Source organism: Oryx dammah, unplaced genomic scaffold (genome assembly GCF_014754425.2).
Source record: "Oryx dammah isolate SB20612 unplaced genomic scaffold, SCBI_Odam_1.1 HiC_scaffold_27, whole genome shotgun sequence".
NCBI classification, from domain to species: domain Eukaryota; kingdom Metazoa; phylum Chordata; class Mammalia; order Artiodactyla; family Bovidae; genus Oryx; species Oryx dammah.
In genome coordinates this window covers 65,111,370-65,135,799 of record NW_024070211.1, presented here as the reverse complement: position 1 = coordinate 65,135,799, position 24,430 = coordinate 65,111,370, and the positions used below count along the sequence as shown (strand labels likewise).

General features: G+C 49.1%; 1 protein-coding gene across 4 annotated transcripts in view; it reads left to right on the top strand.

Annotated features, from left to right (window-relative positions):
• The window catches only part of MARCO (macrophage receptor with collagenous structure), a 37,746-nt gene extending 14,834 nt beyond the window's left edge, over nt 1–22,912 (top strand). The window contains exons 2-14 of one of the 4 annotated variants that reach the window (XM_040228978.1): nt 111–212; nt 1,713–1,844; nt 3,243–3,296; nt 8,051–8,059; nt 8,168–8,257; nt 8,368–8,403; nt 8,886–8,984; nt 9,078–9,140; nt 18,806–18,850; nt 19,697–19,795; nt 20,300–20,344; nt 21,069–21,245; nt 22,624–22,912. In XM_040228978.1, coding sequence (XP_040084912.1) covers nt 111–212; nt 1,713–1,844; nt 3,243–3,296; nt 8,051–8,059; nt 8,168–8,257; nt 8,368–8,403; nt 8,886–8,984; nt 9,078–9,140; nt 18,806–18,850; nt 19,697–19,795; nt 20,300–20,344; nt 21,069–21,245; nt 22,624–22,754 — 1,082 coding nt within the window. In that variant the 3' untranslated portion in view covers nt 22,755–22,912. Of the gene's footprint in view, nt 1–110; nt 213–1,712; nt 1,845–3,242; nt 3,297–8,050; nt 8,258–8,367; nt 8,404–8,885; nt 8,985–9,077; nt 9,141–18,805; nt 18,851–19,696; nt 19,796–20,299; nt 20,345–21,068; nt 21,246–22,623 lie in introns of all 4 variants that reach the window. The other 3 variants (XM_040228977.1, XM_040228976.1, XM_040228979.1) reach the window with 3 other exon arrangements.
• The last annotated feature ends 1,518 nt before the right edge of the window (nt 22,913–24,430 follow it).

The window sequence follows — 24,430 nt, the reverse complement described above, 5'->3', positions numbered from 1 at the left end:
GGAAACTCATGGTGAGCCCCTTGCTCACCCAGTGGGTATTTGGGCCCAGGCAAGGGACCTCTGCTCTCCACCCTCTCTAGCAGCTGCTTTCTGCCTGTGTTCTACTTCAGATCCAAAGCCCAAGAGGAGAAATGGAATGAACTGCATCATGGTCCTAGTGGTCACGTACCTGGTTCTGCTCACTGTGGGCGCTGGGCTATTGGTGATACAAGGTAAAGCGTCTGAGTCCTGTCTGCTCCTTCCTTGGGTAACAATGTGGACCCACCTGGCAGAGAACTCAGGTTCAGGAGAGAGCCCTGGGGCCACTGCTGCCCATCTGCTGGGAGAGAGTTCTCAGGCCCTGGGCAACCAGGGTGGTGGGGGAGGGGAGGGGAAAGCAGAAAGGGGAGTGTGTGTTACGTGTTACTTGTGTGCATGTATGTTGTGGAGGGGAGAAGGAGGCAAGGAGAAATAGACAACACATGTGTATGTCTGGACCATAAAGAGGCAGTGATTTCACACAGGTGTGCCTTATGCATCTCACATCAAGAATTCCCTCTCTCGGTGGGAAGGAGTTTTGTTTGTTTGTTTTTTAATTTATTTACTTTGATTGGAGGCTAGTTACTTTACAATATTGTAGTGGTTTTGCCATACATTGACATGAATCAGCCATGGGTGTACATGTGTTCCCCATCCTGAATCCCCTCCCACCTCCCTCCCCATCCCATCCTTCTGGGTCATCCCAGTGCACCAGGCCTGAGCATCCTGTCTCATGCACCAAACCTGGACTGGCAATCTGTTTCACATATGATAATATACATGTTTCAATGCTATTCTCTCAAGTCATTCCACCCTCGCCTTCTGCCACAGAGTCCAAAAGACTGTTCTATACATTTGTGTCTCTTTTGCTGTCTTGCATATAGGGTTATCATTACCATCTTTCTAAATTCCATATATATGCGTTAGTATACTGTATTAGTGTTTTTCTTTCTGGCTTACTTCACTCTGTATAATAGGCTCCAGTTTCATCCACCTCATTAGAACTGATTCAAATGTATTCTTTTTAATGGCCGAGTAATATTCCATTGTGTATATGTACCACAGCTTTCTTATCCATTCGTCTGCTGATGAACATCTAGGTTGCTTCCATGTCCTGGCTATTATAAACAGTGCTGTGATGAACATTGGGGTACATGTGTCTCTTTCAGTTCTAGTTTAGGAAGGAGCTTTGTTGATCAGTGTTTTGTTTCAACATCATTTGACTTTCAAAGTGGTCCCAGTCCAAATGGTTAGGTCAGGAAGCAATTCCGGCATACAGACAGTGAAGGTGCTCAAGCGTGTCATGGGCCCAGTTGTCATAACACCCATCACACACACATTGATGCCTCGCATGATTAGGCCAGGTCAGCATATTAGTGGCCATGCACTCATGCCCAAGCATGCACAAAGTTCTTAACTGCATGCAGGATGATCATGGATGCAGTGGGTGCAGACTGTGCCAGCGTGTTCTATGGACATGTAACATCTGTGAGTGTAAAGTGCCCATGTGCAAGATACAGACAAAGCTCTGTGCTCACTCTAGGTCCTCACAGTACACAAAACATGTGTTTACATAGTCAGAACTTACACAGTTATGCACATATAACACACAGTGTCAGGGCTATGTTCAAATGCCTTGGGATTTAATGAAGTCCCTAAAAGAATGCTGAAGGGTTGGGGTGTGGGGTGTCCAGTTCTAAGCCTGCAGGAGCGGCTCCGGATCCTGGAGACGTCCTACCACAATGAAACACAGGACCAGCTCCCCCAAGTCCTTGCCAAGCAGGAGAGCCTACAGCAACAGATGGACAACTTTATTCAGATCCCAGGTTGGTCCCTTCCCACTGAACTGGGACTTTCCAGAGAGAATGAGAGTGGGGAGCTGCTTGTGTGTGGGCAAGAGGGTCTTTAGACCTGAATCCCTTTCTTCAGTAGAGGGGCTTCCGGGACCCTGGCCTGGCATGAGACCCTGGAGGCCAAGAGAGGGAGTAAAGGCTGAATGAGGAGGGTGTGAAATTATAGGCATCCTGGGTGGCTGCAGACAGATCTGGAGAGAGTGGGGTCAGGAAGCTAGGAGCCAAGGACCCTGTCCCAATGATTATGACATCCAAGAGCCAAGGTCTTCAGTAAACATCCCAAGGTCAGGTCTGAGTCACAAAGCCCTCAGACCAGCCCAGAATGCTCAGGAGGGCAGGTAAAATGCAGAGCCTGGGGCAATTCCTAGGACCACTTCCAAGTGGCAAACTAATACTAGTCTGTGGCTGGAGAGAGGAACCGTGGGCACCAAGCCAGTCTAGCCAAAGCAGGGACCATGGAGGGGAGAGGACATTGGACTTGCCCTTATAGAAGAGACCCCAGAAAGCACCCTGGCTCCTCCCACATGTGGGGATGCAGAGAGAGGTGGCAGGCTGCCACACAAAAGGCTTTCCCCTGCACTTGACCCTGCAGGCCCCTCGTCTTGGGCTTCCAGCATCCAAAACTGTAAGAAGTGAATTTCTTTGGTTAAGCCCCACCTCCCCAGTTCATAATGTGTTGTTATAATGGCCAGAATGGACTAAGACAGGACAAGGAGCTCCATCACATCTATCCAAGTCTTTGGGAGGCTGTTATCCCCAAAGCAGTCCTAGAAAGGGAAAGATCTGATATGGGTGGCAGCAGCGATGGGTGCCATTTATCAGAGCCTGGGCACACTTTCCATGTGGGTTTCCATGTGGCAGCCTCAGAACAGCCCTGCTTAACTGGTATATGAACCCTAGTTCATTGATGAGAAAGCTGATGCTCCAGACAATGAAAGGTCAGGCCCAGGGCCACTCAGCTAAAGAGGCAGTGCTGCTGTTCAAACCCAGATCTGTCAGGCTCAACCTCCCTCTGGAGCACCATCTGCACAACTGAATTTTGCCTGCTGGGCCATGAGCTTCTTGGCGGAAGGCACTCCATCTTTTCCTTCTTCCACGCTGTTTGGCTGGTCCGTGGTGCCCAATGATACTTGTCGAGTAAATGATGGTGTGAGAGGCACTGTCATCCTCACCTTGGTCATTGGGGCATGGTGTCTCTGCTCCTTTTCCTTAGGTCTTTCAGGTCCAAAGGGGCCCAGGGTGGACCTTGCCTTCCCCACCTGCCAGGACCACTCTCAGAGAAGTCATAGAAACTGCCTCTATCTACTGGCCCCATAATCCATTTTCCTCCTCCTTTTCCAGGCTACATTCTGAATTCCTTTTCCTTTCCAGGACCCCCAGGACCCCCAGGACCCCGAGGCCCACCAGGAATCAAGGGAGAGGCAGGTGAGCAGGGGCTGGGTGTGTGTGCCAGCCAGGCAGCAGCCTGTCTCGGAGCAGGTGCAACACACACCCCACCTCGAGAGTCTGAACTCCGAGTGGGATCTGTGTGTGAGGGAGATCACCTGGGGTGAGACCCTACGTGTCCTGGGATTCTGGGAAGTGCCTGCTTCATGGAGGAGACACCTAGGTGTGGATGGAAGGTGAGGCCAATCCAAGACTTGGTGCTCAGAGTACAGGCCTCTGAGCATCCCTGGAGAGAGTCAAGCTTGTTGGCCCAGACTCCAGAGTCTGACACAACTGCCTTCACCACAGACTGGTTGCACGACCTGGGGAGCACTCCTTTACCTCTCTGAGTCTCAGTTTCTGTGTCTGTAAAATGGGGATAAGAATGCTTCAGAGGATTTCTGGGAAGTTAAAATTACGACTCAAAGCCCATGATTGGCTCTGTTTTTTAGTCTGTGGCCTTAATATGCTCAGGTGCCTTACCAGTGGCCACGGCAAGGCTAGGATGTGGGTGCTCGGATGGCCCCTGGGGGAGAGGGGCTTCAACACTGTTACAATCCACTCTGCTCTTCACTTAGACTCTCAAACCTCCAATCCCCAGAGGGGTGGAGGCTGCTGAGTTGTAAAGATGCCAAGAAAGCTGTTACTGAAGAAAGAGCAGAATGAGAGGATTTGCAAGAAAAGGGGAAATAGACTGAGAGCCTCTAAGTCTCCAGGACACCAAGACAGCAAGAAAAACACCACTAGTTGCAGAAGGGAAACTTGTTAGGAGGGAAAACTTTTTTTTTCCAGGAACTAATTTTTGGAAGGATTTTAATAGAAGGGGAAATCCCAGCAGGCCTAGTGTTCTAAGTCTCCAGCAGGGTTTTTCTGGGGAAGGTTTTCAGAATGGAGCATGGGCAAACAGGAGGAGGAGAGTTCAGGGACCCACCCAGGCACACAATCACACATGCACGATCACACTAGGGCACCTGCTCACACATGCACATATACTCACATGCATACACGCCCACACACGCACTCACCACCCCTACCACAAACTTCATACACACTCACTCACTCAGCCTTCAGGGCCAGGGAGGGACGAGGTCACCCAGAGGGTGGTGGGTCACCAGGCATCCCAGGGGCACAGCAGTGGCCTCTTCTGTCCAGTTGAGCAAAGGACAGGATGGGAAAGCTGCAAACAGAGTGAGAGGGGGAAGGTTCTCCTGCCATGTATAACTGGTGGCAAGGGCAGACATGTCCGTGCTGGGAACCCAGAGAAGAAAAAGGTGGGAGATCCAAGTGGGGCCTGAGGTGGGCCTGGGTCAGGAGGGGAGACTGCTGGTAGTGAGGACAAAGGGGCTGATAAGACATCTAGAACCTTCCCTTGATGGCCAGCACCTGGTCTAGAGCAGGGCTTCTAGAGCTAACGGCCACGAATAAGAACCATCTGAGATGCTTTAGAGGCTATGGAGGATTCAGACCCTGGAGGTGTGGGGGACAGGCTTTGAGAAGCATGGCCTGCTGCTCTGGCCATGACTGAGCAGCTCATACTCCTGGGCTCCTGGCCTCCCCAGAGACCAGCCTTTGGGTGGCTCTGAGCTCAGTAGCAGGATGCAGCTGTGGAGTCAGTAGACTTGATTACCACTCCTGCTCTGGGCATACTCACCTGTGTAACCAGAGTTACAAGCGATACTACTCGGCTTGCTGAGATTTAACTTCATTTCAGCAAAGAATGGCAATTACATTAAAATAATACTAATTAAATTATATGTGCTTTGCAGGACAGCTCTAAGGGTTGGAAATCATTGTTTTCAAACTCCGCTACATTGTAGGTAGGGTGAGTGATCCTGTAATGCAGAAAGGGATTTCAGTTCCTAGGTCAGACAGATCTGGGTTGGAACACGGCTCACCAGCTGTGTAACCTCTCTGAACCTCAATTAACTCACCTATAAAGGGAGGATAGTAATAACAACCTTCAGTGAGGATTGATTACAACAGGAATATAAGACAGAAGATGTGTGATACTGTAGCTGGCATGTGGGAATTATGTACATCAGAAGAAACTGAGGTAGGGGACATGTCAGCCATCCTCAAATACTAGAAAGGTCCTTGTGGAAGAGAAAATAGACTTGCTCTCCGTGGTACCCATCAGAAGAATGGAGGCCAAGGGGCAAAGGTTTCTGGAGAATCAGTTGTGCTGAGGTAAGGGAGGAACAAACAGTTAAGACTTGGGGCTGCCTCACAATGAAACAGGCAGATGCGGGACTGGGAGAGAGGGGCTGCAGAATTCTTGGTGGAACAGAAGGGGGACGCCTGCACTGGGTAGGTGGTCGGACAGTTGACCTATGAGGATGATTCCAAAGGTGGCCCTCCACAATTCTCTGTGGCCCAGACTTTCTCAAGGTGGCCCTGGCAGCCCCAGAGAGGGGATGAATGAGAGCCAAGCCTTTGCCTGTGGAGTCTGAACCACATTGCTTCCCACCTCACACTCACCCACTGCCACACTCAGGCTCGGGGCTGGGAGCCCTGCAGCTGGCGAGAGGAAATGCATCGGTTTCATGTCTTCAGAAATCAGGACTCCTCTTCCCAAATTACCCACTGTTTGCCCAATCCACTGCCTGCAGACGGGGTTAGCAGACCAAGTGGGACCCACCCCTGCAGTATTGAGTACTGAGGTTTTCCCCTCTTTGTCCCAGAAGATGGGTAATACCACTGTAATGAGGTTCCAGCGGATCACGTCAGTCTCCTTCACTCCACTTTTAGCTGTGATGATGGGGAGGTTCTGAAGTCAGAGGTAGCTGTGATTCCTCAGCTGGTGCCAGATTCTGGTACTTTCACCAGTACTACTTTGCTTCCCAAGGTGGTCCTCTTTATGGAGACACGGAAGTCATCGCAACACACACTCAGGCCCACACCAGTTTCAAAAAACCTCATATAGGAACTTCCCTGGCAATTCAGTGGTGAGGACTCCATTCTCTTGGGGTTCAATCCCTGGTTGGGGAACTAAGATGTTGAAAACTGCATGGGAGAGCAAAAACAGAGAAAAGAAACCTCATACAGTCACACAGTTGCCTTAATGTGATGACCCTGACTGGCCCAGAGCAGCAGGGCACTAGCAAATGCCTCAGGGAAATGATTCCTTGCATTGTCCTAGCCTTTTGGCCCTTCTGCTCAAGTGGGTGCTCTGAAGGACGGAAAACTTGTTTACTCTTTGCATCTGAGGCAGTTGTAAGGGACTTCAGTTGTAATCAAGGTCTCTGTGGCTGTTTTGTCTTCCTTCAAGGAATAATCATTCTCTAAGTATCCTAACCACCTCAAAGAATCTCGTTCTCAAGACTTATACCTAACATCTCTCAAATCTTAGATCCAGAGAGTTCTGTGTGGCAGTAGCTTCTTTGCCTCCACTCAAGACCACGTTGCTTACTTTCCTGATTCATTAGAGAGGAGGCCAGGGCCTTTCTGCATTCTCTCCAGCTCTGCTGCTGCTGCTGCTGCTGCTAAGTCGCTTCAGTCGTGTCTGACTCTGTGCGACCCCATAGACAGCAGCCCACCAGGCTCCTCCTTCCCTGGGATTCTCCAGGCAAGAACACTGGAGTGGGTTGCCATTTCCTTTTCCAACGCATGCATGCATGCTAAGTCGCTTTAGTCGTGTCCAACTCTATGCGACCCTAGGGACAGCAGCCCACCAGGCTCGTCTGTCCATAGGATTCTCTAGGCAAGAATACTGGAGTGGGTTGCCATTTCCTTCTCACTCCAGCTCTGAAATCATGAAAATAATGGAATAGAGCCCTTTAACCAAATTTCATCTTAATGAGCCAGTCCTGCCCCCTGAGGGAGTTGCTAGGAGTGGGGCTCTGCTGATGGTGGGATCTCACCAGGCTTCCTCAGTCAGTGGGTACCAACGAGAAGGCCCTTTATGCATGGCTGGCAGGTTCAGGAAAGAGTTGTCGAGCCCTGCCCAGTGAGGAGCCTCCCTCCCTCGATTGATACACTCTGAGCAGCGGCAGGAAGGAGGAGGGAGTGACGGAAGACAGAGGTAAGCATAGACGGGGGCAAGCTCGGAATACTGATGCCAAGTGGAAAATGTGAAACCTTGGCCACCAGGCAAGCCTGCGTCTGAGCCACCGGCAGGATAAGTGCTGCTGTGATGCTTTTCTCTCCATCAGCACCTCAAACTTCTGCTCTCAGCACTTCAAATCTGCTTTCTGGAATATTTAGAATTCTGTTTGAGAAGTTTAAAAAAATAGTTCTCCAAATTCAGGCACTGAAATAAGCCAGGAGATGGAGAGCTCAGCTTCTGGGACCTTCCACTTCCCATCAGCCAGGCCAGGTCCTCTCATCCATTTTTTGTGAGTTTATGCCTGGTCTCTGGGCAAGGTGGTGTGCTCCTTGAGGGCAGTCATTGTATCTTCCACTTCTGGGCACCAAGGAGTTCAAGGAGTCTGAGTTTGGAATTTGAGTGGGACAGGAAGTATCAGAGTTGGATGTGGTGGCCTGGCTTGCCCTCCTCCCATGGTGGTGGTGGTTTAGTTGCTAAGTTGTGTCCGACTCTTTGTGATCCCATAGACTGTAAACTGCCAGGGTCCTCTGTCCATGGGATTCTCCAGGCAAGAATACTGGAGTGGGTTGCCACTTCCTTCTCCAGGGATCTTCCTAACCCAGGGATCGAACCTGGGTCTCCTGCACTGCAGGCAGATTCTTTAACTACTGAGTCACCAGGGAAGCCCCACCCTCCCCCCATGTCTGACCACAACTTCTTGGTTTTTCAGGAAGAAAAGGAGACATGGGCATGAAAGGAGACGTGGGCATGAAAGGAGACGTGGGCATGAAAGGAGACGTGGGCATGAAAGGAGACGTGGGCATGAAAGGAGATATGGGCATGAAAGGAGACATGGGCATGAAAGGAGATACGGGGGTCATGGGACCCCCCGGAGCTCGGGGGGATAAAGGTGACTCAGGAAAGCCAGGTTCCCCAGGTAAGAGTCTGCACTGGCAGGGCTACTGCCCTGTGGGTGTTCCCCTTTTGTCTCGCAGGCTGAAGCTAAAGGGTAAAAATACAATCCCTAAAAATCCTTCTGTATTTTAGGAGTGGCTGGAATTCCTGGAATCAAAGGTGATCAAGGTAAGAGCTGTAGGAATGGGCCTCATTCCAGGTACCCCTGTCCCTGTCCCTATCTCGTATTTGACTGTAATATTAACCCAGAGCCTCTGAGATTTTGTAAAACCTGGCCCATTGTTAAGAGGAACAGAGCAGCATTCAGAGGGCAGGCCTAATTGATATTCTTTTTGAGAGCTTCTCTTCACTCTGCTGCTCAGGCTTGTGAAGCCAGACACTCACACCCAGAGTTCTGTGTAAGTCCATAAGCTTCAAACCCTGCAGCAGTGAATGGAAATAAATTAATAAATTGCTGAGACTGTCACTTTCCTCCCACTAATAGGGCTAGTTTAAGGCTTCTAAAGAGAGGTCTTTTAAGCTGCCCAGGGAACATTTAAGATGTTAAGAGATGCATGTGCCACTGCAGAGAACAGAAGTGTGTTGAAAGCATAGGCAGCCAGGCCCTCTACCAACCATCCCCAGCCTTCTATTCATGACTTTGCTTTCAGGACCACCTGGAGTGAAGGGTCTTCCAGGCTTTCCAGGAGCTGTGGGATCCCCAGGTGCCAAGGGTGAGACTGGCAGCAGTGGCCCCACTGGGCCAATAGGTGAGGTCCTGGCTCCTGTGGTGGGTGGGGGGAGTGATGTCTGGAGACCCACCCAGCCCAGCCCTTACACTCTCTGTGTTATCTGTTGTCTAGGACCACCAGGGATGCCCGGGAGACCAGGAAACGAAGGTGTAAAAGGAAGCAAGGGGGACACAGGTAACAGAGGCTGTGGGTAGGTGGGAAAGTGGAGTTGCTGAGTATCAGTGATGGACACGAAGAGGACTACTTCCAAGCAGGGCCATCAGAAGAAGGCAGAGGTCTCCTGTGCTCTGGCCCCCGAAGCATCTGGATTAAGAAGGGCACCTTCCTCTGCCAGAGCCCTTTGAGTGCAAGGCCCTATGGCTGTTTTTCTCTGCCCAGAGTCCATGAAGACCTTGAATGCCACAATCAAATCTCCACTGTCAAACAGGAGTGGGGTGGGCACCTTGCTCGCACTGTCTCCTGGCCTGCTTTCCAGCTGTGCATGTAAAGCCCACTCTCTCCTACTGATCTGAGGTGGGGCCCCAAGGGTCAGGACTTTGGATTTGGGCAGCAGTTGTCAAAAACCCTGGTGGGCCTGCAATCCGGGAGACCTGAGTTCAATCCCTGGGTTGGGAAGATTCCCTGGAGAAGGAAATGGCAACCCACTCCAGTACTCTTGCCTGGGAAATCCCATAGATGGGGAAGCCTGGTAGGTTACAGTCCATGGGGTCACAAAGAATCAGACACGACTGAGCGATTTCACTTTGTCAAAAAACCCAAATTGCACATTCTCCCAGGGGGGCCCAGGCTGAAAGGAGTGACCCACAGTTACCCAACTCACAGGCACTAGTTCATGAACCATCACACCAACTTAGTCAAGTCATAAGCTGTTAGGCCAATTTAGTCAAGGTTATAAACCATCCTACCAATGTGGTCTGCTTTATAAACAACTGCTAACTTTGCTAGTCACTAAGTAAGTCCAGGCACCCATGATGGTCTAGAAAGTCTGGTCCACTGGATAGTCTAGAAAGTGTTGGGCCTCCAAGACACATAAGCCCTGGTTCCTGCCCTCAGACATGCAGGCTGGTGCAGAAGACAGGCAGATAGGCTGTTGTCAGATGGCGTCAGGCACACTCTGCTGAGCGTTTTGCATGGAGGAGTGCCATGTGCCATTTAGGAAGCCAGGTGCAGGCCAGGAGGGGTTGTGGCCAGTGCAGGTTGAGAAAGGGCTGGGCATCTTCCAAGGATGTCTATGGACAGTCACGGCAAGTGCAGAAGGTCATACTTGAGTTAGACAACCTGGATGCCTTCATCCAAGAGCCATGTTAGAAACCCACACCAGGGGCAGGCCCTCTCATTTTTCATTGATCCAGTGGTCAATGGATTGATTGATTTTTTTTTTTAAACAGATGTGACTTGACTCTCTCAAAACCTTCAAGGTCACAGTGGCCTCTGGTGTGGGTAGCAAAGTATAGCATCTTGCAGGAGTGATGGAAGAGCTGGAGTTGAGTCATAGAGGATGAATAGGGCTTGGCCAGATGGAGAGAGGAAGACAAGTCTAGAGAAAGGGAACAGAGCAGGTGAAGTCTTGGAAGGTGAGGGAGGGCTCTGTAGGTTGGCATCCCTTGAGTCCAGGTCTGGGTTGTGGTGGAGGTTCAGGAAGCTCTGGCCAGAGAGCTGGGCAGGCCACTTTCTGAGCCTGGGACTCTGGGCCTTTGACCTTTGGGTTTTCCCTGAAGGTTGTCAGGAGCCCTGGCAGAGGTGACTCCTATACACATTGTCCTTCTAACCCATCCACCTTCAAAGATGCTTTCCTTTTCCCAGATGATGGGTCAGGACAGGCAGGGGCTCTGCTACCCAATCCCATGTGGATGCCACCGAAGGCTGTCAGCAAAGTCTCTCGCCTTCCAGGCTCCATGTGGGTGTAGTGGTCAGGCGACCCCAATTTATTGGCTGCTTCTTTCCAGTCTTATACTTCTCTCTTCTCTGACCCCAGATCTTAGGATTTCTAATTCTGAGGCCTAAAGATGTCTTACCCCTGAGTTTTCTGCTTGGCTTCATGGAGATGTTGGCTTTTCTCCCTCAGTTATAAATTTTGAGGGGAGCTCCTGCACCCCATCCCACCTTTGCCAGACTAGTGATTCTTGACTAAGCAAGAGCATGGGTGATAAAACAAGATTTTACACACAGGCAGCACTGCACCCACTTCCCAGGTCCCCAGCCTGTGTCTCCCACTGTCTAAAGGTGGGGAATCTTGTTTGCAGTCTGCATCCTGGGAGGGTTTGAGTCCTAAAACTCAAAGAACATTTTCATGATAGTTCAACAGGATCAACACTCTTGTTAGAGCTGCTTCACAGTAAGAGATGCAGCTAGGGTTGGAATCCAGGCCTGGCTGACTCACACCTTGGGGCCTCATCCATTACACTTTATCATGCTGCCTTTTCCTTCAAGCAACCTGAGAGCACCCCCACCCCATCAGGGCAGTCTGATGAGGAGCACCTTCTCCCTCTACCCAAGTCCTGGAAGGATCAGAGCAGAAGCTTCAGCAGGTTCTTCCACTCTTAGAAGGAAACATAGGGCTTTCAGACCCTGTTATAGTTCTTTGTTATTTACCCAAGATCCCACCCCAAGATCCCACAGACACTTTTTGTTGACCGGGAATCATTTTAACCCCATTATCAAGTCTCCTGGGGGTGCTAGTGGTAAAGAAGCTGCCCGCCAATGCAGGACACATAAGAGATGCAGGTTCTCTCCCTGGGCTGGGAAGAGCCCCTGGAGGAGGGCATGACAACCCACTCCAGTATTCTGATCTGAAGAATCCCATGAACAGAGGAGCCTGGCAGGCTACAGTCCATAGGGTCACAAAGAGTCAAACATGACTAAAGCAACTTAGCACGCACACATGCATATTAGGTGGGCACCTTTATGGGAACTTCCATCAACCAAGCCTAGTGATGAATACCAAATCTGGAAAATTCTAAGGGTTATTCCTTAACTCCAGCTGCTCAAGTAAACACGATGAATTGCATTTTCAAGTTGGGGTGTGTGATGATCATAATTTATTCCAAATTGCAAAGGTTTCCCACTCAAATCCAAACATTTCCCTTAATCAAGTAGCCGATGGTCTACATAGACAGCTCAGGAAGGAGTTCTCGTGGGACCATAACCTAACTAGTTGTAGCCAGGGCTGTGTATCATCCTGAAGTCATGGGTTAATGGACTTTTGGAGAGGTCAGATTTCTGAAGTGGGAGGAGGGTGGGAGCCAGATCTTCTCATCATGGAAAGCAATTCCTATTTGTCAACGTCAGGATGTTGATGTTCCCCAAACTAGAGGTACTGCAGTATTTGTTCAGTTTTGATTATATCAAGGCAGTTTTTCAAACTGATGTACTTCCCATTTTGTAAATAAAACCATCAATCTCACAGGAGAATATCCAGCTGCATGGGATTAAAAACACAGAAATTATGGTCCCTTGACTCAACCTAGGTGACAGCTAGATCTCATTTTTGTGCATGTATGCCCATTTGCTCAGTTGTGTCTGACTCTTTGCCACCCCATGGACTTCAGTGACCAGGCTCCTCTGTCCATAAGCAAGAAGACTGGAGCGGGTTGCCATTTCCTACTCCAGGGGATCTTCCCAACCCAGGAATCAAACCTGTGTCTCCTGCATTGGCAGGTGGTTTCTTTACCACTGAGCCACCTGGGGAGCCCCATTATTGTGCAGTAATTACCAAAAGAAAGAGGTCTGTTTATTATTAATGACACCTCTAAGCCAGGTACTCTGTTTGGGCCTTTACTCCCGTAATCTTAGTGCACCCACCCACACAGCTGAGTTTCACCAAACCTACCTTACAGCTGAGGAAGTAAAGGCTCCCAGAAAGTAAAACCTTTCCTCGGGATCTCATAGTTAATATACACTGAGTCCAAGATTTAATCTCAAAGTCTGATTCCAAAATTGTGCTTTTCTAAATTTTATTGTATAGAATGGCATAGAGTATAGGACACAGAGAGATCAGAGTTGCCCATATTTTCCACCCCACAGTAGATGGGTCAATCCTAGTTTAGTCACCAAATCTTCCTACTGTTTTAAACACTCAATAACCACACTCCAACCCATTCTGGTGGAATATTTCCCCGTCTTCCCACCCCTTGAGAAAGAGGAGCCATCTCAGATTAAAGATGGCAAAGAGGAGGCTACTTCCATTCGGTTGGGAAGATAGATTGCATAGCTCATATTTAAGGTAGGACATTATCACCAAGAAGAAATTTTTCTAATGGTAGTTCCTTTCACCATTCACAAACCCTCAAACTTGGTGTTTGCTAACCTTTGATCTTTCAAATGATTGCAAAATCACCTCACTTTGGGGGAAAAGAAAATCCACAACAAAACTAACTTTAGCTCTAAATCCTTTAGCCATTTTGGAAAGTAAACTTTGTTTGGAAATAAGGAAGGGCTCACTTCAGCTTGTGATCATGGCATTTCTCTTTCTACCTCCCCATCTCGTGAAATGATGTTCAGTTCAGTTCAATTCAGTTCAGTCGCTCAGTCGTGTCCGACTCTTTGCGACCCCATGAATTGCAGCATGCCAGGCCTCCCTGTCCATCACCAACTCCCGGAGTTCACCCAAACTCATGTCCATCGAGTCAGTGATGCCATTCAGCCATCTCATCCGCTGTCATCCCCTTCTCCTCCTGCCCCTAATCCCTCCCAGCATCAGAGTCTTTTCCAATGAGTCAACTCTTTGCATCAGGTGACCAAAGTACTGGAGTTTCAGCTTTAGCATCATTTCTTCCAAAGAACACCCAGGACTGATCTCCTTCAGAATGGACTGGTTGGATCTCCTTGCAGTCCAAGGGACTCTCAAGAGTCTTCTCCAACACCACAGTTCAAAAGCATCAATTCTTCGGCACTCAGCTTTCTTCACAGTCCAACTCTCACATCCATACTTGACCACTGGAAAAACCATAGCCTTGACTAGACAGACCTTTGTTGGCAAAGTAATGTCTCTGCTTTTTAATATGCTCTCTAGGTTGGTCATAATAGAAGCAGCCAAAACATTTAAGCTCCAAAATCCCAAGCTGATAAAAATTTCTGCATCTCAACAGTACTAATGTCTAAAACATAACAAGAATCTGAATTTTCTGTGTCCTTTTATGTTTCTTTTGAGACTAAGCCAATGTGCCAATAACTTGAAATCTAGTTCCTTAAAATCTGTATTTTAAGATGTGTTTTACTTTTAAAGTAGCAAAAAATAATCCATAATAGCAACTGAGCATTATATCATGAATACAATTTCTCAGCTAATTTCATTCCCCGTGTCTAAGTATTGAGTTAATCTAAGAATTTATTAAATTCTCCCAACTCATATTACTAAATTGCCACAGATTTTTCCTCATTTTCCTGTAAGTTTCTTAGAGAGATCTGTAGAAATCTACGTGTGTCCCAGTTTTGGGTCCCCTATCTACCATCTGACTTCTTATCATACAACTCTAAGTTGTTCGTTATTAAATTAACCATAAGTTTGCCAGGCTGCACTTAGCCTGTAAGTTGGGATGGTATTTAAGGAAGTTTCCCAATGTACTGGAAATTTCTACATTAAATCAGAGTCAGTAGGCCTGTGTGTTATGTTGGACTTGTCAACTAGCTAGGTGATGATAGGTTGATATTGGGCCTTGCAAGGCCTTGGTTTGCTCCTCTGTGGAGTATGGGGAAAGGTCTAGAATAATACCCAGCTCCCTGACAATTTGCCAGCATTCTGGATTTGAAATAAGCAATTTTCCCTGATTGAAGGGAAAGATGTTAGGCAGAGCACGCGCTGAACATGAAACAATTACAAAGGCTTGTGCTTTTCAACTAAACTATTTTCTTGGGAGAAAATTATGTCTCTAAATAAGCACCTTGCAAATAAGCATTTGGGGCCCTTTCAGCTTGAGTCTGTGACACCCAGGGAATCACAGTTCGCTTGTGGTTAAGAGGACAAACATCATTCCTTCCCTTGCAGTGTAGGCTTACAGCATGCACTTCTAAACATGCACTTCTGTTTTTCAGCCATTTCTCCTTCTCCCTGATCCAATCAGGATACCACCTTGAATTATAGCCAAGTAATTACTAGTCCTTGGATCCATGCACAGTAACTCAGTCAGCACCCTCTCAGAGTCGAGGGAGGCCTGGAGAGAAATCACACAAAACTCAATTCCAGTGTTCTCCCTTGAAGAGGGGAGTTTTGAAGATAAAACCTACACCTGTTATATATCTATTTATACCTATTATACATTTCTTAGAGGGCATTTTATCAAGGGCCAGTGGGTTCCATGAGAGTTCAGCCAGGGGAGGCGGTCGTTGGTTCTTTAGAGACAGGAAGTCTTCTTGGAGGAGCTGAGCTGTGAGCTGGTCCCTAAAGACTGAGTGGGATGTGTTTAGGGAAGTGGTTACTCAAACCTTGATTCCTGGACTAGCAGCGTCAGCAATACCTGGAAACTTGTTAAAAACACAGAGTCTCAGATGCCCAAACCAGATGCACAGAATCGAAAACTTGGGTGGAGCTTAGCAAGTTGTTTTTTGTTTGTTTGTTTTTAGAAATGTAAGGGAGAAGTGTTTTTAAATCTTTTTATTTATTTATTTGGCTGTGCTTGGTCTTAGTTGTAGCATGCAAACTCTCAGTGTGGCATGTGGGATCTAGTTCCCTGACCAGGGATTGAACTCAGGGCCCCTGCATTGGGAGCTCAGAGTCTTAGTCACTGGACCACCAGAAAAGTCCCAGAAAGTTTTTAACAAACCTTGTACAGGTGACTCTGATGTTCACTGTAGTTTGACTACTCATTTAGGAGTAAGGGATGGCCGAAGGCTACTGAAAGTCTTTGGAATCCCATGGAGAGCCCATGTGAAACTCCAGGCGGGAATAAGCTGGCACGCTGGTGGAACAGGCAGCCGCAGTGCCCAGTGGGAGGCCAACCCTGGTTCCCAAATCTAACTTCACCGCTCCCTCTTTGTGTGACCTGGGATAAATCACCTCGCATCTTTGAGTGTAGACATCCTCCTCTATAAAAAGGGAAATAGCAGGGCAGCTGAGAGATGCATGTGAAGTCCCTGACAGTGTCCAGCATAGTGCATTCAGGAGCAGATGCTTAGTCTCTAAGAGGTGAGGGGCTGGGGGAGGGTGTGAGAAATGAGGTGGGAGAGTCAGGCCTCGGGGACCATGGACCTAGTGAACCAGGGCTTACCTAGGGCGCCTGTTTGTACAAGACATTTCTTGTTTGATGCTTTGGAGGTTCCTTAGGTAGTGGAGAGGCAATCAGAAGAGATCACAGTGTGAGGTGGCTTCAACCTGCATCTAGGGACAGGTTCTTAAGGTAAAGATTTGTGCAATATGGCATCCTTTAGGATGAGACATGGGATCAAGAGTCTAGATATGAACCATTTTTCTATTTAACTACCAAAGACAGGTTTCTGAATGTGGTTTCTCCTCCCTAATCTTGACACCTGCAATTCAGATGCAGGTAAGCATAGGGGTAAGCTTCCCAGGTGGCTCAGTACTAAAGAATTTGCCCTCCAGTGTAGGAGAGGCAGGTTTGATCCCTGGTCAGGATGATCCCCTGGAGGAGGAAATGGACATCTATTCCAGTATTCTTGCCTGGGAAATCCCAGGGACAGAGGAGCCTGATGGGCTACAATCTATGGGGTCACAAAGAGTCAGGTACAACTGAACAACTGAGCACACACCTAAGTAGAGAGGACACATCTGCCACCCCTGCTGGGCCACTTACAGTCAACAGCAAACATCTAGGGGGGGCTTCCTGGGCAGCAAGGCTGGGGCTCCTGTGGGGGCTTTAGCCCCAGGGACCCAGGTGCTCCCCACTGGAGGAGTACATGCTGCTGCTAAGTCACTTCAGTCGTGTCCGACTCTGTGCGACCCCATAGACAGCAGCCCACCCGGCTCTCCCATCCCTGGGATTCTCCAGGCAAGAACACTGGAATGGGTTGCCATTTCCTTCTCCTATGCATGAAAATGAAAAGTGAAAGTGAAGTCATGTCCGACTCCTAGGGATCCCGTGGACTGCAGCCTACCAGACTCCTCCATCCATGGCACCTTCCCGGCAAGAGTACTGGAGTGGGTTGCCATTGCCTTCTCCGGGAGGAGTACATACAAGTACCAAAAGGTTCCCCAGGGTCCACATGGCACCACTTGCCAGACACAAGGCTTAGGGCTTGACACAGGTGACTACATTTCAGTCTTATAACCATCCTCGAGGCAACCAGAAGCTCAGAGGAGAGAGGTTAGGCTGAGGGAGAGGGAACTGGACTAAATGTCACAGAGGCAGATGAAACCCAGGCTATCTGGGTCCTGTGCTACCCTGGGAGGAAGCGCATCATCCATGGGCAAGGCCAGAGAAGGTTTTATAGTCGACAACACCTAGCATCACAGCAGCTTTCACAGGCTTGATGCAGTTCTCTAGGAGACCAAAGGGGTGAGACTTTCCAAACAGAGGGACCAGAAGAAGCACAGCTGGCCTGGGGTAAGCTGCAGCCTGCCTGCCAGCTGACCTCAAAGATTCCTCCAGCTTTTAGAAGAAGCTCTCTGAGACTCGAACTGGTCCTCATCTCAAGAATGAGGGGCAAAACTAGTTGCTCTCTCAGATCTTTCCAGCCCTTCCAGCCTCCCTTAGTGCCTAGGCCTGCAGCAGCAGCTCCTAGCTCCTCAGCCCTCTGACCCTCCTCCTCAGGCTAGCCATCTGAAAGGTGGCCAGGAGCCAGGACTCCTTGTTCATCATTCCAAGAAGGGATCCTGAAGAGACCTGCCAGGTCCCGCCTCTGCCCTCCACTGACCAGCACACAGTGGGTACTCAGGAAAGCCAGGAATTTGAAGTGGGAGGCAGGAATGTCCCCCAGGTGATTGGCAGTGAGAGTAACTGAGTTCCTCTTGGTTCCTAGTAACCATCCAATGAGTGGGTTTTTGGTTAAAGCCGAGCTGGCTTGTTAGAAGGGACCCCAGTAAAGATCATGGTGGAAGTACAATCCCATTGATATCCTCAAGAAACTGTTACTTCATGATCAGTAATGAGCTTTACTTTCCCCAAGTTTATGTGACTGTCTTGGAGAGTCCTGTTTCCCTGAAACTGAGAGATCATGGAGTTGCTAAACCAATAGGTTATCATACCACAATAAGTAATGACCCATCATGGTGCTGGGAATAGTGGGCCTTCTACATAAGTTAGTGAATAAAGAGAAGAATGGAGGAAGGAAGGGAGGGAGGGAGAGAGAAAACTTCACATCAGAATTACAAATAGGATCATCCCAAATAATTGCAGTGGTTATTTTTCCATTTTCTGGACATGAGACCCTTTAGCTGCCTAACTGTTTAGCTACAGTGGGGCCACAGTAAATAAACCAATAGACTTATGGAATATCTACTGAGGGTGAGAGACTCCCAGAGCTTCTGGTGGCCACTGAGTCCCCTCCACAGTCTTTTAGAAATAAAAATAACTTTATTTTCAAAACATCTCTCAATTCTTTTCCAATAGAAAATCTTTTTTCCAATCTTTGCCTTCTTTTGCAACAACAAGGAATAGATATCAAGCCAGGTTATTACTGGACAAAGAAGGCCATTTACTGAGTGTGGAGTCTGTTCACCTGATCCAGACCTACATCCACCACGTTTCTATTTCACCCCAATACACGTACCCATTTATCTGCAGTCTGTCTGCTTTTATGCTCTGCTAAAGAGGCTTTAAACAATCGAGGAGAACCAATGTACCTTTCCATCCGCATTAATCAGACAGAAGGTAGAGGTTGTCTAAGATTAAAAGTGTTTAATATCTAAGTTTTATTATCTTCTTCCCTTTTCTGTATTTTGATCTTAGGACTTCAAGGACAGAAAGGAACAAAAGGAGAATCAGGATTTCCAGGTAAAGTGTTGGCTTCATTTTAATTTTCCACAATAATGACTGGAAGGACTCTCTGAGGCGGGTTTTGTTGACCCTGAAAGCAGGGCTGTAACTGCAGTAACTTTCCTCCAGGGCTCTGTCTTTCAAGCCTCAGGCTCTTCCAATGATAAACCAGGGGAAAGGGTTTAAAGGGGCGGAGTTGAGAGAGAAAATGGTAAATAAGCCCCAAGAGCTGCCGCATGGCAGTGAATTCAGGCTGCACAGCCGCCGTGGAGCTAAGCAACATTTCTCTCCAGTTCCCAAGGTGGTTGCCTGGCCTGTGTCTCTTTGGTCCATCTCCCTGCTCACACTGGCCCTCAAGGCACCCCCTCCTCCTGCCACTTCTCACAGGACTATCATTACAGTCCTGTTCTTCCCCACCCTTACATACAGCATTTCTAGTCTTGCCGGCCCCACCCTAAGGAGCCAAAACAAAACTCCTCAGACACAATTCCTGAGCAGTCTTTATTACTCCTAAGGTGGATTTTCTTTTCCTATCCTAACTTACTAACAGGGAAATTGAGGCCTGGAAATATTCTAGCAAATTCTCCCAGAATGGCTTCCACATAATGGCCCAGTGAGGACCAGCAACTTTGGAATCCTGTCAGCTATTTTCACCCTCTTGTCCCCAACCAGAGTTTACCTGGAAGGGGGGGCGGGGGCGGGGCCGGGGCAACACTCTGCCCCTGCCCCAAGGCTGAACATCCAATAGCCCACTGATAGGGGTGGGGGGACCTTCAGGACAATTCATTCATTAAACACCAAGGCTGTTAGTTTCCCTTGGAAAGCAGAGCAGAACATCTGATGGCAGTGGTCTCTCTTCCCCAGGCCTTGCAGGCATGAAGGGAGAGAAGGGAAGCCCAGGCCTGGGAGGCCTCAAGGGGGCACCTGGGCCAAGTGGCCAAAAGGGAGAGCCCGGATCGAGAGGTAAGGTCTCGGCTTCTGACATAAGAGTTCAAAGGAGAGGCCTGTTTTAAGGGGTTGGGAGTGGTGTTCAGAACCAGAAGGCGAGAGGCTTAGTGGTTCTGTGGAGAAGTCTTGTGCTGGGGTTGCCCTCAGCCCAGAGCTTACAGAGGTGAATAAGGCACAGCTGGGCACTCAGCGCAGCAGGTGACAATGTGCTGGACGACGCCCAGCCAGGCCCCCGGACCATACAGTCTCCGTGACTGACCTCAGGAGAGACCTCCCCCTCCATGCCTCTTGAATGTCCTTCTCTAACTTAGCTCAAGTCCTTCCTGCTGTAGCTCAGGCCCATTTCTTCTTGCTCAACCATGGAGATCATGGCATATCCAGTCCCCATGATGCCAGGGGGCTGGCAAAGATGGAGGAGAGAGTCTGACCCCTACCACTCCTCCCCACTGCTGGCAAAGGAGAACAGGGGGTTCCTGACTTGGTTTCCTTCAAACTGTGCGGTTTTTCTCCTCATGGCAGGAGCTACTGGGCCACCAGGAGCCAAGGGAGAAAAAGGTCAAAAAGGTAATTGCTATTTCTGTTCTGTTTAATGTATGCTATAGAGGCTACTCTGTACTTGAAAATTGTATGTGTTCTGGGGGAGAGGCCTTGGTTCTCAGAGAGATTCCTCATTTTTGGGGAAAGCTAAAAGGCTGTCCCTTGAATAAGCCTGCCCGTGTCACAGAGCCACAGGTAACAGTTTCTCTCTCTCCCTTCTTTCCTCGCTTCTTCCCCACCCCCAATTCCCTCCCTCTCTTCCTCCCTTCTTCCTCCTCCCTTTTATTCCTCCACAACGCAAGCAAAACACAGCAGGGTGGATTTGCAAGGCCAGCTGCAGAGGCACCTCCCTCTATGGCCTCACGCCTGCAAGCCTCAGTGCACAGAGGCCGCTGGTGGTGCTGGGCATTCAGTGCCATAACGTGGGATCTTCCTGCTATGATGACAGCCAAGCAGAAGACTTCTTTTCCCTAACTGTAGGACTTCCAAGGCAAAAAGAGAAGGGGGAGGCAGAGGATGAGATGGTTAGATAGCATCACCAACTCAGTGGACATGAGATTAAGCAAAGTCTGGGAGATAGTGAAGGACAGGGAAGCCTGGCATACTGCGGTCCATGGGTTGCAAAGAGTCATACACGACTTAGTGAATGAACAACAACAATAGGACTTCCAAAAATTAAAAGGCAGAACCTGCACCTACCCAAAGCCCTGTGCTGCTCCCTTACCTCTCCCACGTGTGTTTTGCCATCCAGGTGACTCCTCGTTAACCGTCCGGATTATCGGCTCTAGGAACCGAGGCCGAGCTGAAATTTTCTATAACGGTGCTTGGGGGACAATCTGTGATGACAGCTGGGACAATTCAGACGCCACTGTCTTCTGCCGCATGCTGGGTTACTCCTCTGGAAGTGCTGTCTACAATGTGGGAGCTGGTGAGTGAATACTGATTCAACCAGGAGTCTTTTTTTTTTTTTTTTTTTTTGAGGTATTGATGTGAGCTTTCTCTCCTGGGTAGGGTGTTGGTACCCGTCAGTTGCAAGTGACTCATCGTGGTTGGCTTAAAAGAAAGGGATTGGTTCAAGCAACTGAAAAGTTTCACAGCTCAGGGCCCTAGCTTACATCCTTCTGGCTGGCAGCCCCAGGAGAAAGAAGGCTCTCTTCCTCCACAGGGACAGAAGTTGCTGTCCACCCAGCCCTAAAGCCAGAATGCCACGTGTCCAACAGTGTTTGTGAGGGATGCTCTCTGAAGGACAGCTGAGGGGTGGAAGCCAGGAGAACAAAGATGTCGGGCAGGCAAGCACAGTGGTCATCTCAGCTGTCTGGAGCCTAAAGGCCTGGGCAGCCCAAGCTTGATCATCTTCAAGGAGAAGGGAAGAGACAATGAATCAGAGCAGTGATTTTCTAAAATCAGTTTTGGAAAGATGTCCTGGAGTGCTGGAGACTCAACTATGTTTTGCAGGAAAAGGTCATTTTCTTTGGCCATAAAAGCAGACCTGTGCTTCCCTGGTGGCTCAGTGGTAAAGAATCTGCCTGCCAATGCAGGAGACGTGCGTTCGATCCCTTGGTCAGGAAGGTCCCCTGGAGCAGGGCTTGGCAACCCACTCTAGTATTCTTGCCTGGAAAATTCCGTAGACAGGGGAGCCTGATGGGCTACAGTCTATTGGGTTGCAAAAGCAACTTGGCAACTAAACAACTAAACAACCACCAAGAGCTGACCTGGCAAGGACACTAGGCTGGTTTCTCCTGCTCCCGCCCCCAAATCTTCTCTGCCCTTACCCCTCCCCCTCCACCCCACCAAAATGCATACCTATTTTTTAATCTGAGTCTAGTTGGATTATAAAACTCCTTAAAAATACACATTTCCTCCCACGGATTAAGCCTATATAGATTGTCACATTGTAGTGTAAATTACTGGAATCAAATAAGCCAGTAATTTCTCTGACTCTTGGTCTGAAATCGATTATATCAGAAGGAATGGGGTTTGAAGGAGGTATGAATGCTTCAGAACTGGGAATGACCTGGTTACAAAGGCATTTAAGGAAGAGACAAACCCTGAGAGATCCTCAGGAAATTTCAAATCATGCTTGGATTACATATTAAATACTTGGATGAGAACATTATCAGAGGGTGGAAAGCAGAACAGAGGCAGTCATCATAAGAGAGCAGAACAGTCGTCTGCACCGTGGGCCTGGGCGGTTGCAGGAGAAATGATCAGTCTAGCTCCCTGTGGAAGACCCCGAGGGCAGACGGACCACACAGCTTGAACCCTAATCCCACACTCCTCTCTCTCCTTGCTGTCTCTGTGTCCAGGCTCTGGAAACATCTGGCTGGATGATGTTGCATGTTCAGGGTCAGAATGGACCCTGTGGGACTGCAACAAGAGCAGCTGGGGCTCTCACAACTGCAACCACAATGAGGATGCGGGCGTGAACTGCAGCTGACCCCAGAGTCCACTCACCACTCTGCCCCCAAGGTGTCCACAGCCAAGACATTCAGCCCACGAAGGGAGGCGGTGCTCTCTGAGGGGCTCCCAGGGGTGGCTGACAGCCTCTGAAGCGGGTTCAATAAAGCTAATAAAGCTCAAAGCGCTACTTGGCACCGCCTGGCTGTGGCTGAAATGACTAGCGCATCCCTCCTATCCCTCAGGGATGCATCCACTCAATGCACACAGCCTTTCTTGAGTCCTCATGCTCCTCGCACTCCCACCCAGTGCACAGGGACAGTGGAATCTTAGCTCAGAACTGGGGCACGTGGGGGCTGAAATTCCATGGTGAAACTGGGGCTCACCTGATGTCAGAATTAGTCATGACCAGCCCTTCAGTCAATCAGATGTAGCCTCTTTGCTCAGCAGTGGATGGTGCCCCCAGTACTGGCGCTACTCGCCAGCAAATGAAAAGACCTCATGTAGTTGACACCAGGATGCATGGAAAATAGGAATTGTACCTTTAAGCATAGGGGCATGAAAATTTGTTCTCATTAGGATGTGGGCTCCATAAATGCAGGAACTTTCATCCATTTTATTCACCCACGGGAGACCTGGGTTTGATCCCTGGTTGGGAAGATCCGGCTGGAGGGCATGGTAACCCACTCCAGTATTCTTGCCTGAAGAATTCCACAGACAGAGGAGCCTGGTGGGCTATAGTCCATGGAGTCGCAAAGAGTCGGACAGGACCGATGTGACTCAGCACACCTGCATGCACTTGTAAATGGTAGAGCCCAGGAGGAGCAGTGGAAGGACTGGGAGACGGAGCGGACATCCCGGGGCTTCCTCCCTCGAGAGCTCAACCAGCCACCCGGGACCCAGTCTGCACTTTCAGAGGCTACAGCTGCTCAGAAATCAGCACCAGGGTCAGAGCTGCAGGGGGATGGGAGAGCTCTCTGGACCTGGGCACGGATGGGGATGGGGCCAGAATTTGAGAGCTGATTGTTTAATTTGGCAGAAACCTCTAAAATGATGCAGGTTTCCTTGGCACTTCAGGATGGAAGAATGGAAGGTCAGGGAGGAAGGAGGCCCTGTCAGGGGTTCTAAGATGTAATACTTTACAAATGTAACTTGTCTGTCTTATCAGCATCCTTATCTCTCAAAGCTTATTGCCCATTCCTTCTATCCTAACAAGTCCCCCACCTACCCACCCACAAGGAAAGTCAAGAGCAGGTCCAACCTGAAACAGAGAGGAGGGGTCATCTCTCCCATCTGAATCTCAAAGTGACTTCCTGAACCTCTTTAGAAACAGGAGAACCATGAAAGCAGAGTGGAAAGCAGAAACAGTTTTCTAGTTTTTTCCATTTAACTTACCAAAAGCCAAGCCTGGCTGACTTGGTCACAGTGTTTTAAGTCCAGGTGGTCTGAGCAGAGCAAGCAGGAAGGAAGGGTATTATGAAAGCCCCCTGCCCTTCTCTGGGGAAGGCGGGAAAAGAGATGAGGAGACAGAAATAGAGAAGGGTTCTCCCTGCAGTATCAGGCCCAACTCTCCCATCTTCATCTCCTTTCCCAGGATCTGCCTCCTCCAAGAGTGATGGGCTGTGGGACTGGTTCCTACCTGGGGGACCTCTTGCATCACCCTTAGGGATGTGTGAGCATACATGTGCTCTTCTCTCTCTCTCTCACACACACACA